This window comes from Diadema antillarum, unplaced genomic scaffold (genome assembly GCF_040938485.1).
Source record: "Diadema antillarum isolate AM-2024a unplaced genomic scaffold, OU_Dant_1.0 seq00002411_RagTag, whole genome shotgun sequence".
Lineage (NCBI taxonomy): Eukaryota > Metazoa > Echinodermata > Echinoidea > Diadematoida > Diadematidae > Diadema > Diadema antillarum.
The window spans coordinates 47722-63043 of record NW_027273022.1 but is presented as its reverse complement, the minus strand read 5'-3'; the positions used below and the strand labels follow the sequence as shown (position 1 = coordinate 63043).

At 39.7% G+C, this 15322-nt stretch overlaps 1 protein-coding gene across 1 annotated transcript in view; it reads right to left on the bottom strand.

The window, feature by feature from the left end:
• Positions 1-251: 251 nt before the first annotated feature.
• The window catches only part of LOC139714760 (ribosomal protein S6 kinase alpha-3-like), a 56295-nt gene continuing 41224 nt past the window's right edge, over positions 252-15322 (bottom strand). The window contains 13 exon segments of the mRNA XM_071626426.1: positions 252-380; positions 1762-1899; positions 2692-2812; positions 4220-4296; positions 5206-5367; positions 6892-7050; positions 7726-7749; positions 7751-7791; positions 7794-7890; positions 8373-8429; positions 12153-12286; positions 13448-13550; positions 14678-14831. Coding sequence (XP_071482527.1) covers positions 252-380; positions 1762-1899; positions 2692-2812; positions 4220-4296; positions 5206-5367; positions 6892-7050; positions 7726-7749; positions 7751-7791; positions 7794-7890; positions 8373-8429; positions 12153-12286; positions 13448-13550; positions 14678-14831 — 1396 coding nt within the window.

The window sequence follows — 15322 nt, the reverse complement described above, 5'->3', positions numbered from 1 at the left end:
TGAAGGAGCAGCTTAGAGTAGTCTCTACTGACTTCAATTCCCCTTGTGAAGAATGTTAGCCCTGCCACTACAGGGCAGTCTACTGAGAGATAGAGAGAGACAACGCAAATATGTTTAAGGGTCATTAACACCTGGACGAGACTGGCATTGCAGGGTGCTGCATGGGTGGTGGTAGCGGCGGGAGGGTGGGGCAGGGCGGGGCAGGGTGTGGTGTGCTGGTGGAGGGGAGAGGGGGTGGGGCAGAGGGAGATTTAGATGGTGGTGGAGCTCAGCTTCTTCAGCTTCCGTCGCTGGGCCAGGTTGGAAGAGGTGACCGGCTCCAGGGGCCCTTGCTCCGCCTGGGCCTGGTTCAGTGCCTTGAATGTGGCCTTCACTGCAGACTGAGATAAGAGGGAAGACAGGGCAGGTTGGATATTACATTGCAATTTCACAGTTTTTCAAAAGTAGAAAAATACTTAGGCAAACATTTGATTTTGCATCTTTCATATGGAGGCATTCGTTATTGATGTTGGCAACAAGCACCACCCAGTTGCTCCATTTAAAATTTTGAATCAACACTTTACTCTTCCATATTCACAACAGGGTATGCAACTTTTTAAATTTCATTTGGCAGTTTACAAAACGACACTACTCAAGTCTGTGTGCTGTGCGTGTGTGTTGTATCTCGGACTATTGCCATATTTTAAGTTTAAGTGTACTGTAAAAGTGGAAATTTTCACGGTGTTGGAATTTTTGCGCATTTTCCGCAACCAGAAACTAGCACGAAAATAAAAGCACGCAAATATTTTTGCATGCCATATATTCCAGTGGTTGCTGTCTTGATTCCGCGGAATTAAAAACACACAAAATTCTTCTCATCCGGCCAAGCGGGAAAAATCAGTTGCACGAAAATATCCACCCTTACAGTACCTGGTATTTATAATCAGTGAAAGATATTCAGACATGCAGCATGGATTTGGTATGATTTGACTTGGAAATCACACTCTTTTCAGGAAGGATTTAGGAAGTGCCCTTTGTAAACAGTTACTACTGACTAGCGACTAGCCATGACAGAATGACCTGGATTCACTCGATCTTTCCAACAACAGCAGAGTTCCTGGAACAATCACAACTATTTCAACATATCACTAGTATATGTTTTACAAGGCATGTCTTAAAAGCATCACATTCAGACTCATGTGATGAATAAGTAACGTCATCAAACCATTTATCAAACCCTAACCACCTTCAATTCTTATTGCTTGTTACTGCACAAACAGAAATGATCACGAATAAAACAAATAAAAAAAAGTATGCTGAAGAGAGACATTGAGAGGGAAAAGCTTCATGAGTATTAAAGAGAAGAGATTTGTTGAGAAGTTTGAACTAGCTAGGGAAAGGGAAGTGATGAAATATGTGTGTTTGTGAACATATATGTTATTATTGCTCTCAAGCATGCATTCTGTGTCAACTCCTTAAACCCCATCAAACATTCTGCAATAGAAAATAAAATCAATATTGCTCACTGATTTTGCTAGGCCCGTCTTGTGTTAAATCAGGATGTCAAATTGCACCGTTATTTTCATTACATCTGAAATATCTATTTTCTTCAGAAAATTTTGTTTGTGCAAATGCTGAAGAAACCAATCAATAAAATGAAATGAAATGAAATTTGTGATTGTGTTATCAAGGGAGGATGGGGGAGGGAGTATGGGGAAAGTGGGGGAGAGGGTAGGGTGGTGCCTCCGAGGAGGGGGGGGGGGGGGGAGTGGGAGCACCCACCTTCACCAGATCACTCTCTGGAGCCTGGAGCCTGAGCTCAGAGAGGAGGTCGATGCGCTGGAACCACTGGTGCTGCAGGACTTGCTTGGTGCTGGGCCGCTGGTACGGGTCCACATGAAGCATCCGTGATATTAAGTCCTGGGAGGTAAGGAAGGAGATACAAGCATACAACCATTAAACACAGTTTGCAGTTTATGTTTCATAAACCCCTTCTTTGACTAGGCAATAAGACAATTCGTTACGAATTCCCAATTGCCTAGCTCTGAACTTTGGTGTGCCCAAAAGTTCTATCACTGAGAGGAATACTGCTTGAGAATGCAGTGTGTGTATTGTAAAGAGTGATGCTATTTCAACAAAGTACTTGCCAACAAGCTTTTTGGATGATACATATTTGACAAGGAATATCATATCAAAGATGCTCCTTTTTTTTTTTTTTTTTTTTTTTTTTGGGGGGGGGGGGGGGTGAGGGTTATCTATTGACTTATACTTTGCATGATATTCATTATCATTTCCATTCCCCCCCCCCCCCAAATTTAGCTGAAATGATGAACACAAGAGAACACATGTGATGACATATTAAAGTCTGTAACTATTCAATTTATAAACAATTGTATGCAATTTTATTTGATTTTAATTTAGACAATCGCTTTTTCGCCCACCTTTATTCAGACACTCTCTAATCAGATTCCTTCGATTTTTCTTAACCCGTTGAGGACGAGTCCCGAGTTTACTCGGGCAAGCGTCTTTGGGAAAGGCCTGTTGTAGAAAAATCAAACCGTCCTCAACGGGTTAATAGCTCACAGAGAAGCCACTGCTCCCACATAACCCAAGCCCCGTAAGCTATCAGGGCGACCACACTGAGGATAAAATGAACACCCACGACTGATTACAGGGTGTCTGAGTAATCCACCTGGCGTAGGTAGGACTGACCTTTGCCCTGTCTGAGATGTTGTCCCAGTTTCCGCCTTCCATTGACATGAACTTGCCCTCCTGGATGCGGGACAGTATCACCTTGCCTGGATCGTCTGGTTTGTGCACGAAGGGTGTGTAGCTGCATCAGGGAGAAGGAATAGGAGTGAGGCAGATTTTTGAATATGTTTCTGGTTAACTAAAAAAAAAACCCAAACAAACAAACAAATAAACAAACAAAAATTTCCTCCCTGTTATCCTGGGTTTCTCTCTATTATCTTTAGCCCATAAAAAGGCTCGTATCCACAAAGGTAGTTTCAATTTAGTCCATGGCTTATGATAATTTCTTCTGTGCAAATGCTCCTGACAGTTCGCATACGCCAACAGACATCACATAATGACCACGCATTAACAATCACATACAAAAAATATGCCTATTTCATGCTTAGTTCAGTCAATGGACTAAGTTCAAACCTTGGTTTTGATTTAAACCACCTTTATGAATACAGGGCTTAGCTTAAGAGTGTCCTGTTTGCTGTCTCCAAACTCATCACATGAGCAACCGTATAAATCTTTCATATTAAAAGTTAGTTCCTAAACAGTTACTGCAATGATTCTATTCACAGCAATGAGCAATGGACAACATTTGTACAAATTCAGTGGCAGTCCATTACTTTATTAAGACTAAAAATCTCATCATTTTTCATTACCATAATGTGCAATCACAGACACAAAACATGATTTAAAAAAAAAACTCATTTGAATTGATTTTTAGAGGAGTTTTTTGCATTCCAGTTGATAAATGTTATTTTGTCATCACATACCCCTTTTTACACAGTTTGAAACAGACAGGAGAGGTTTGCACATGATGAATACTGTGCATCTTTTCTAGTGAAAATCAGCATGGCTCTGATCACGAGCATTGTAATGCTGCGTTTACACCATCTTCCCGGCGGCCACGGTAGCCCCGTTTGCCTGAAACGTAATGCACCGTGGGTAGATGGGACAATCTCCTGTTTTTTCCCCTCCGTATTCTAGTCCTGTTTGTTCCAGTCCACGCTTCGGTGAACATGTAGCTATCAGACACTGTTCTCACCGCATCTGGTCAGGCTAGACTACACAATATTTTCCGTCACGTACCACTACAGACCGCCTCCAAGTTTTGTTACGGTCTACTACGTGTTGTCAGGCTTTGTTGCGTTCACCCCATTTTATTACAGCTTACAAGGCTTCTCATTAGCACCGGCACTGCCGTGGCAAATTTTTTGGCATCCACGGCGATCACGGCCTGCAACGTTTGCCCTTTTCGTCCCACCGTGTGTTGTCTCACGTCCTTCCCGTTTGTCTACGATGGCCTGAAACGTGACTGCTGTGGCCACCGGTAACATAGTGTAAACGCAGCATTACTGTACCAGGCAAAAAGAAAGCAATCATTCAGCATGTGACATTCATTGCTATGGTATATGCAATGATTGCTATTTAATTTGAAATTGCACAGATCTTAATCATGAAATGTGACCCCTAAGGAGCTGAGCGATGAGAGACTTACCCAGCCAGCATGGTGTATAGAATAACACCCAGACTCCAGACGTCACAGGCTGCATCATATCCTTGCCTCTTCAGCACCTGTTAGAGAGGATACCAACCATCTTAGCACAGTCTTCACAACAGTCACAGCAATGTTTCATTGGTGTGTTACACACATTTTACGTGCCAATGTGAGCACAAGCATATTATACCAATGGTGACAATACCTCGTATCTCAATTGGCATGTATTCAAACCCCCCTAGCTTAATTTTGAATACTGTAAAAACCAAAAATGTTTGTTTGTATTTTCATTTTACGAATTTCATGCCATGAAAAAGACCATCAGCTCCAATTCACAAAAATTTCATGCTGCGAAAAATATCTTGCTTTACAGTTAAAAATAAAAATATAGTGACATGAGTTTTAAAACTCTACAATTATCAATGTTATTCCAAAACAGTGTTTCTACATTGATGTTATTTTGCAAAAATGTTGCAAAAATAAGAACAATTTTCACACTCTTGAAAATTCATGATTTCAATATAAAGGTCTTGTCAACTTACGGATGTGTATGAGTTCTACTAAGTGAGCACTTTAATGTCACCCATACTACATTAACAGAGTGACACTTAAACAATTAAACATACAAAAAGATCATCTGAAATGATTTAGACAATCAAGATGAGAAAAACTTGTGTATACTAGCATCAGATTATCAATTTACACAATAATTGCTGGAAAACCATTTCCACACACACACATATATATATATATATATATATATATATATATATATATATATATATATATTTTATCTATTTATTTCATTATTATTATCTCTTCTTTTTTTTTACAGCAAACTCTAAATATTGTCTCCAGTGACACAATATGAAACCATTATCACATTGATCAGCAAGAAGCTACATACAAACGAGATGTAGCATATAACATTAATCAATAAAAATTTTCTGTTTCAGTGTGGACATGTAAATAATACCAATGCCTACCTCGGGAGCCACAAAGTTGGCTGTGTAACAAGGCGTCATCAGCATGCCGTTGTCGGCCCGCATCTGCTTGGCGAAGCCGAAGTCTGCTATACGCAGGGAGCACGGCGACAGGTTCTCATCAGCGTAGAGAATGTTACTTGGCTTGAGATCTCTGTGAACGACCTACGGCAAATCAAACAAACATAGATATGTGACATTACGAGAGCTCTCATCCAACAAAATCAACAAACAACACTAGACACGTGATCGTATCCTGAAAACTCCTAAGAAGCCTGAACAAAAAGTTATGGAAAAAGAGTTGGAATGTTTTCAAGCTTCTACATGGCACTGACTCCTTTATACTACAGTACCACTATCCCCTCTAGCTGGAAGATGAGCATTTTACTTTTACTCTAGGCCTTGGGGCAGTCTGAGAATCACAGCTGACTAAACTGGGGCACTCTTCAGTTCTGTTGCTCACATGCATCACCCGGTACTCCACGATGTACAAAAGAAGTACTGTATACGCCAAATATTTCGCGAGGTTTTTATTTTCGCGAATTTCGCGAGTCATGTGCTATTTGCGAAATTAAAGACACGTGAAAATATTGACTCTGATCCCGATGTGAATGTGACGTACGCATGTACATTTCTCTGTTCAGTACAGGACTCCACGATCGCGAATTTAACCATTCGCGAAATTGTCGGCAATTTCCGATTTGCGAAAATTTAGACTCGCGAAATATATGGCATATACAGTATTCTATGGCCTTACTGATATACAGACAAAAGAAGCATTAGAAGTCCTAGCTGTTTTCTTGTATCCTTCTATCCAGCTAGAGAAAGGCAAAGGTGATTAATATGAAAGTGTGTGCTACAATGCAACAAGATCACAGATATCCATGCACCCCACAACATCTTGCATATGAGATCTAATACCTACTTGTAACATCACATGAATAATGTGTGTGAGCACTGTGGTGTAGTGGATGAGACTCTTTTAACGGAGATCCCAGACTCAAATAATGCCCGGTGCATACAGCACTGGACAAGATATTTTACACTCTTGACCCACATGTGTGCACCTCATACAGAGACATGGTCCTAGTTACCAGTATGCAATGTTCTTTTGCATGGCAGTGCTAGAATTTGTCGTTGCACTGTGCTTGTGATTATAATCATTATTATCATCACCATCAATATGGTAATCAATGTCACTAAGATTGTGTATTTACAGTGTACATGTAAACATCCAGTAGTTTTTGATGTGCAATGCTTTAAAATGGAGATCTGGAGTAAATTCTGATGTGGTATTTGCATCTCAAAACAGTATTAATTATATCTCACAGCCTTACTTATTTCATGTGACCCAGAAAATATTTGAGGGGGGAAATATAACTCCCAAGGGACTGTCAAGTGTTATATAACAATAACAGACAAGACAATAATCGTCATATTATATGTCCTGAATAAACATCATTTCATTCTTGACCCATAAGCAGCCAGTAAAATTCTGGAATTATGTTACCTGATGTAATCACACTGCTCTCAATATAACAATCTCAGATCCTTGCTCCATTAGTCATGTGACCACAATACGACAATTCATTAACCACCATTTATGTAGACCATTTGACATAATATCACAGAACTTATAAAACATAAGACCCATAATCCCTGGAAGTTGAGGGTCAAAGTTCAACTCACCCTTTGCTGATGAAGGAAGTCCACAGTGCGCGTTACAGTCAGCATGATCTCACAAGCCTCCCGCTCCGAGAGAAACTTTTGCTTCAGCAGTCTGTCCAGCAGCTCTCCACCCCGCATCAACTCCATCACCATGAAGACACTCTTGCCGTCGTCAAACACCTGTTGCCATGGAGACAGAGGATACTAGCAGTGAGCTAAGTGGCCAATCATCCCTCGATGAGAGAGCAATTGCACTCCATCCATCTTGATCGGATTCTAGTTATGACATTTCGCTACTACTCTTTTCAGAGCATTGACAAATATTTTTTCATAATTTTTTTCATGGCAGAATATTTTTACCTGAGCCCACACAGGTACAAAAACCAGATGATAGGAAGACATTCGATATCACTTCCTAAGCGGTGAGAGAACGTACTGGTAGCTACCACCACCCTTTGTTATCAATCAACACAAACATTTTACAGAATCTGATGAACTTCATGCCTGACTTTGCAAATCTATTTGAGATGTCATTTGCTGAGAACTTGGCAGGGTTTGAGGGTTCCCAAAGGGACACACACTCTTGAAACCAGTGTGCTAGATGTTACACTACACAGCAAATAGCTCTATTCTAGTTCATGGAATACACTAGATACCAACGAAGGAGGTTTAATAATCCCTCATCTCCATTGATGCACATATTAAATCTAATTAGACACATAAGTACCATCTGGTTCTACTTCTCTGCTTGCTCCATCACAGATCCTCTCTTCAATAGAAAACAAAACCAAAAACAAAACCATTGGGATTTTTCCCCCAAGGATGATGATGCCTAAGTCCAAGCGGAAGACTCACATCTCTTAATGTGATGATGTTTGCCGTGGTGACCGTATCTCAAGAGGATCTCAATCTCCTCCCGCAGTCCTTACTCGACTTCTCGATGATCTTCACGGCGTAGTCCTGGCCGGTGGCCTTGTGGGTACAGCGCTTGCAGACTGAGTAGGAGCCCAGACCTATATCCTGCAAAAAATTCATGTGGCGCATAAAGGCAATATGTCACCATGGCAACAAGTGTATGGATATTGTACAGTCACAGTAAGAAAAAGGAAAAGTGTACACAAATAGATTTTATCTTAATATCAGAATCACAACCTCAAACAATAAAAACTGCCAAAGAGAAAAAGAGTAGAGATTTATTTTGCTTGAACCAAAGGCAACATATGAATAATATAAGAAATTAACAAACAGGCCTAAAGAAACGATGATGCACAATAAGATGCTCATTATAACAGGTGAAAGACAAAATTGTTAAAATTGGAGATTCTACATATATATGCATGCTAACTACATATATAAGTTTGCTAAAACAAACTAAAATATAGTGTGCCATTTGAAATTTCTCACTAAAAAGAGAAAGAAACACATTAACCTAACATACCAAAAATAAACAAAACACACAAACATGCTCATTGGCAGCTCGGAAATCAGCAAAGGAAACTTACTTCTTGTAGATCATACTCGTCATGAATGGACGATATCCTTGCATGCTTTATCGGTAGCTGAAACACAAGACACATAGACAAGAAAATAAAGGAAAATTTTCAGTTAAAAGTTGCAGATATCTGTTTTCTATTGTAGGTCAGTGGGTCAAATGTTCAAAACGATAATGAACAAATTTCTGGTCCCAAATGACAATCACAGAGCAATTCCTGCTATTGTACCTGATTCTTTCAATTCTTACCTGCCATGTGCAAAATCAACCATGAATTGGTATGAACCATGTGTTTATTGTGAAAGTGATCATAGTTGATTATATTGTACCATACAGAACAATAAAATGAAATGAAATGAAACAATAGGCGATGCCAGGCTTATGCAGAATATTTGGAAAGGAAAAATATGAAAATGTTTTTCAACTTGTCATTCAAAAAAAAAAAAAAATTCCCCCCCCACTCGATTTGGTGTATGGTTTTTGTCTTGCCTCAGGTAATAGGCATGTCACACTTTCTGTACCCTTTGAATAGAAATTATACAAAAAGAGTACTTTTCAATCCTTCTATGGAAACAAAAAATCTATGTGACAATAGACCAGTTTGTAATTCCACTTTGCACACGAGCAGAAAAAGGTCATTTGTACCAACAGGCATTTTGGTTTATTAATTCACTGAGACAAGCATCTGTAATGTGATGATTATTCATGTGATCCTTATCTTAATAGTGCTTGCCAGCACATCCACTTGACAGCAAGCCTGGTATTTGGCAATATCAAAAGAAAAAGGTTGTTATTGCATTCAATATGAAACAATGAATTAGATGCCTACTAAAGTGTCAACTGACAGACTATTCTGGTCACCTGATCTAAACACAAGTTCACACTTTGTTTGAACACAAATTCCATAAATTGTTATGTTGGGCAGCTTATGCATCATACCGCTTTGAAAACGAGTGATGTGCTTAACCAACTGAGAAAAAAATAAAGGTCATTTCTACCAAGGTGTACATGAGCTAATTACGAACTGGCTTATTTTTTCAGTTAAAATGAATAATGAGAGTAGTGCCCATCGCAGATATTCATTAAAAACAATAAGCTCTTTGCCAGTGGGATCTTGACGTATTTTCCCAAGGATAATCTAAAAAGTATTCATCCAAAAACAAAAAATCATGACAAATTCAATGATGGTTTACAGCTATAGCTCTGTTTGAATGAAAACCATGTCAGCATTCATCATCATCATCAACACTATCATCATCATACCGGTTTTTATCCTGGTCTGTACCCCATAATGGGGGTGGCCAGAATCACCTCATAGCTCTCACATTAACAGCTCTCACACCTTCTTGCCATCTCTCCAAATTGTGACAGCCTCCTTTCTTAAGGGGTGTGTACAGTTCTGGTCGAGGTGAAGATTTAGCTTTGAACGTTTTGTGAGATATTCAGAAACCAATTTTCATCAAATAAACCCTGATCCTTCTTAAAATTACATGCTCTTTCATATTTCATAAAAGGCTTTTCATAATCTCACTTAGGAATGTTCAAAACCTGAATCCCTACCTCAACCAGTACTGTACAGTCCCTTTAATCCAACCCTCCCCAGCTCTTCCTCAAACTGTCTCTTCCACATATCCTTTGGTCACCCTCGCTTTATTGGCTCATTTCTCTCTCGGTATTAATATTTGTGTAAACTCAAGCAATAGTTTACAATGCAGCATCATCCCTAGTTCACATTTGAACTGCCTCCCATGACACATGTACATAAATTACCCTGTACAGGCTTCATACCAGTCACACGATTGACATTAACACCTCCACTTCATCAAACAGCCATGGATCTAATCCGAAAGTGGGAGACGGAAATGATTCAATGAGCAATTACACAAAACCAAGGATCAATTCCATGGCTAGGGATACAGCTGTATCTACCTTACTCACTTTATCCACATATAAAATGACAACATAACTGCATGATTAATTGGGCAATCGAACAGCCAAGGATCGACTCTTGTCTGTTATTGATATCCACAATGCGCTTGATTTACAGCTTGTGAAAGTTGACAGTGCCAAGACACTCTTCATACTATATCACCATTAACCACACCTGTTATAACAGTGCTGCAGGCTCTATTTGTTGTTGTTGTAATGTACATGCCAGTTTTCTACGTAATTCAATAGGCGTCAACAGGATCTTAGGTATATCTTACAAGATGTCAAACCACGAACAAAGACAGAGCTGTTTTGGCTTTACAATTGGGACTCTACTTGCATGGGTTTTTCAAATCTAGAATTTTCCAAATTTTGTACTTTAAAGAACTAATAAATCCCCAAACAAACCCCAAAACATAACTTTATTCTGTATTCCATTGTGTTTTTTTTAAAGGATGAGATTCCCATGCCAGAGACATGATGGCCACATGACTTAAAGGGAGGGTACAGTATCGGTTGAGATGGGGCTTCAGGTTTCCAACGTTTTTTTATCATAATTTCTTTGAGATAATGAAATGACCTCTTACGAAATATGAAAATCATAAAATCTTAAGAGGAATTTAAAGTTTACTGGATGAAAATTGGTTTCGAAATGGTTGAGACATCCAAAAACAAAGCGATCCTAATATAAATATCCCACCTTTCATTACGATCACTTTGTTTTTGGATATTTCTGCCATTTCAAAACTGGTTTTCATCAAATAAACTTTGAATTCCTCTTAAAATTGGATGCTCTTAAATATTTAATGAAATGCTTTCTAATCATCTTGCAAAAAGTTAAAAGCAGAATCCTCACCTCAACCAATACTATACCACCCCTTTAATCCTAAATGCACTTTATTTACAATCTACAATTTACAGTTATTCACAATCATGTTGGGGTGCTTTCTTCCCTGATTGGCAAAATGTCAGTAAGCAGAGATTATCTAATCCCCTAATCCACATTGTGTTACCAAGGCCTCCATGTTGGACTGAGGAACATTGCTCCACCTGGGCAGGCTTGCTAACTTTACCTGAAGGTCAAATTTGGCTGCATTACTGAATGCTGATAAAACAGCACTATGGCAAGTTAGACTAATATGTCTGGGTACACAAAAATGGTTCAACAGCCTATACAAGATGTGCACAGCATGGCCTGTCTGTTGAGATCCTTACATTCAAGGGTCATATCTTTCTCATAATTTGCACAATTTGGCTCACATATTCATCAACTGTTAAGAAACTTGCTTGCTTTCAAGCAACTTCTTCTTGGGGTTTTATCGTTCCGACAAAATTACCCAATGCAAATCTCTGCCAAAGTAGCAAGCCCGCTGGGTGCAGTACATGGCATGTTTATGCAAGGCTCAACATTTGAGGTGGTCTTGTAGTGGACCAAGGCCACTAGAAATTAATGTTGGGCTGACAAATGTCCAAAAATAGTTATCATTTGGTGTCCCGATCGGGCAACTGAAATTGGAAATGAATTTATTTCAGGCCACTACATCTCTCTTTTGAATCACCAAAATGTCAAATTCAAATATTTTAGTGGCCCTAACGGGGCCATCGGAGCGAAAAGTTAGCGTCGAGCCTTGGCTTAAATACATGTACAATGTACTATGCGCAGAAAACAAAACAAAAATAATCATGATAGATAAATAAACATTGCACGTACTGAAATAAGTGTGCTCAGTCTACAGTCTACAGACATATCAGCATCTTTCAATCCAGTGAGACTAATACATTTCAGTGTGGCACTGCAGTGGAAGCCTACCACCCGAGACTGTGGGAGTCGAGGGGTTAATTCAAGAAGACCAGGGCTCACCTGTTCCTTTGGTGATGCGTGTGAGTTATTCATGGCCGCATCCCTCTGGGCTTCCTCCACTAGGACCGGGTCCACGTAGCTGAAGCCCCGGAACAGCTGGTGAGCCCCCGCGCTGGGTGGCACGGCTGGCGAATCTGGGGTCGGGGCACAAGGGAAGAGATGGCAAGGGAGAAAGTTATGTAACTGCCTCGGGTGTAAGAGAAAATGCAAAGAGTTTGCACCTTCCAACAGGACGGTTTTATGCATGAACATCGTTAATAAATCGTCGTCTAAGAATGAGAAGGGCATTAAGTTGCCTTGGACACTATGGGTTTAGTGGCAACTTAACACCCTTATTATTCTTCTTGCCCGACGAAATCTTCACAAAATTGGGAGGGAAACGAAAGAGGTACCCGTGCTAGCTTACTCTGTGTATTCACCAACTCTAGATCATTCCACATGCGACTGTTGAAAACAAATATGATTTAACAAAACAAACAAACACAGAAGAGATAACTAGTACGACTACATACAAAATAATATCTAATGATGAATATATAGCACATAACATACAGTGCGTAAGTCCCTATGTGCTCAAGAATAGGAAAGACTATAATAGAACGTACAAAATTTGCACCGGTACTAAGTTTCATGTTTGCATAATCTGTAAAAAGATGAGCTTTCATGGCAGATTTTAATTCATTTATGTTAATAATTTGCCTTAGATTCTGAGGTAGATAATTTAATAAAGTAGAGGCATTAAATGTAAATATTAATTCTCTATAAAATCTGGTACTTCTGTTTGGAATAAAGAAGAAGTCTTTGCTTTTCAAATGCAGGTTCCTTTCTGTTCCTTTCCTTACAATTAGGCAGCTCTAAGCAGGTGTTAGGGAGTTTTCGATACACGACGGGAGGACCGAGAGTACGCACAAGCAATCAACTGTGACGGACACTCAAACTCCCGTCCCCATATCTAAGCAGTTTCGCTTTCCTGTTAGGACAGACGCGTGGGAACAAGATCGCTGATTGGCTGGCTGTCTGGCTGGCTCACTCCTACCCAGCATGGGGACCGAACGCTATTTTGGCTGAGTACCGTACTTGTTTTCCCCAGGATGGGACGTTTCTCGGATTTGATCATGTGCAGAAGCAAATTTTGCACGCGACACGCTCAACTACCGGCTACGTCGTGCTTGCGAAAACTCGCTAGTATCCTAAAGGGTCAGGGCTGATTGATACCACAACCATCTCATTCAATCGTGACTACAGGAAACTATTACTACACTCATTGACAGGAGGTAGCTAAGATGGTGGCTTACCCCTCGGGGTCCTGGATGTGAACTCCGTGTCAAAGTAGTGAACGATGTCGCTGGTTGGGATGGCGGGTCTGAATGGGGGCGTCTGGTCCTTCTTCCTCAGTTTCTGCGTGCAGGGAGAGGCAACAGATAATGGCACTCACTTATGTAGCATCAAGAGGGGTGTTTCACATGCAAACTTTTATTTGTTGTTAGTAGTGCCATCTTATTGAGTGCTTCACATGACCCTGGCCTGGCATACAAGAGTGAGAGGGCAGAGTAGTGGCAGACCACTTTAAGAAACACCTTGTGTCACGTATACCTTTTGCGGACCTTTTTTTTTTTTTTGAAGTCATGTTGGGTAAATCATGTGGAAGTGGTATTGTTCACAAACACACCTTCGGTTAGTTCTCAGTAATAAGCAGCAGCAAATGATTCAAAACATCTACACCTGATCAATGCCTTTAAGATCAAATATCAAATATACATATCTGAATAAACTTTGAGGGAAAAAAAAACAGCAAAATTGATCCACCGAGTAACAGGATTTTTCCTACTAAAATTATCATCTTGTCAACATTAAATAATTAGCACCTTCCATTTTCCTGCATATCTAAAACTGGAGAAAAAGTAGATGAGACTAACTGAATACATTACATCTGCACAAAATCAGACAGAAATATTAAAAAAAAATCACCAAGTGCATGAAGAAACAGGAACTTTGGTCTTCTTAATTGCATTGCCCACTTCTGGATCATTTATATATTTAGCAATTAAAGCAGCCTTTGAAAGTTTTGTAACTGAAAGAAATAACTATACATGAACAACGAAGAAAGAAAGTTTTGTAGTCTACTTTATAAAAATCAACAATGAACTCTGAACAGTATAATATAAAAATATGTCAACAAACCACAGAAATGAAATCTCTGGGACTACTGGGGTTAAAATCTTGGTAAGTCTGTATGGAGAATGCTGTAAAGCCAGAAAATTTCCCTTGCATGAAATTGTTGCAAATTTGGCAAGGAGCCAGGATTTGCGAAATTAAAATGCATGTGAAGTTCTTGCATACACCTGTCTGTATTGAATGCAATTGGCAATATGCAAAAATTGCATGCTGCAAAGAAGGCTGGTGCCTCCATTTCAGGGGGAAAAAATATCATGCCACGCATGTATCTGGTTTTCCAGTATCACTGGGGGTGGTCTTTACGGGGACTGTTCACAGGGGTGGCTGCCCATGGACTGTGAGCGACTTACATCCCAGTCAATCGTGGAGAAGAAAGGGTGCGTCTTGATGTCGTTGATACCGTTGGGCCCTGCCCCAAGTCGGTTCTGTGGGTTCCTCTTGAAGAGCATCCTGAGCAGACTCTGGGCCTCGGGACTCAGGAACTGAGGCATACCAAGTTTGGCCCTGGACACATTATAAGCAACAACAATCAACCACAGTTTCAGTTTGATCTTATTTCTGCATATTTCCATGAAAACCATGCATAGTTTATGGTACATGAACAGTGTATTTTGAACAAAAATGCACATAATGAATTCACAATAATCTTTGAAAGTATTTTAACGAGTACAACAAAATCGACAAAATCTGCAATACACTCACATGTATTTCCAGTCAGAGAGAGAGAAAAAAAATGCAGGAGTCTGCCATTTTTAGCAAGTGCTTGATAATGATAACGGCCTCAGAAAATAAAAAAAATAAACATAAAGAAACATACACAGGATGGGCAATTTCTCATTGAAACTTGAATTGAACTAAATCAATTAATTCAACAATCAGAAGCAAGCGGGGAAGAGAGAGAAAAAAAAAATCCCCAAGACATACACTTCAGAGCAACATCCTAAAGAATTTCAAAAATCTCTAGGACATGGAAACAGCACTCATCCCAGCTCCTT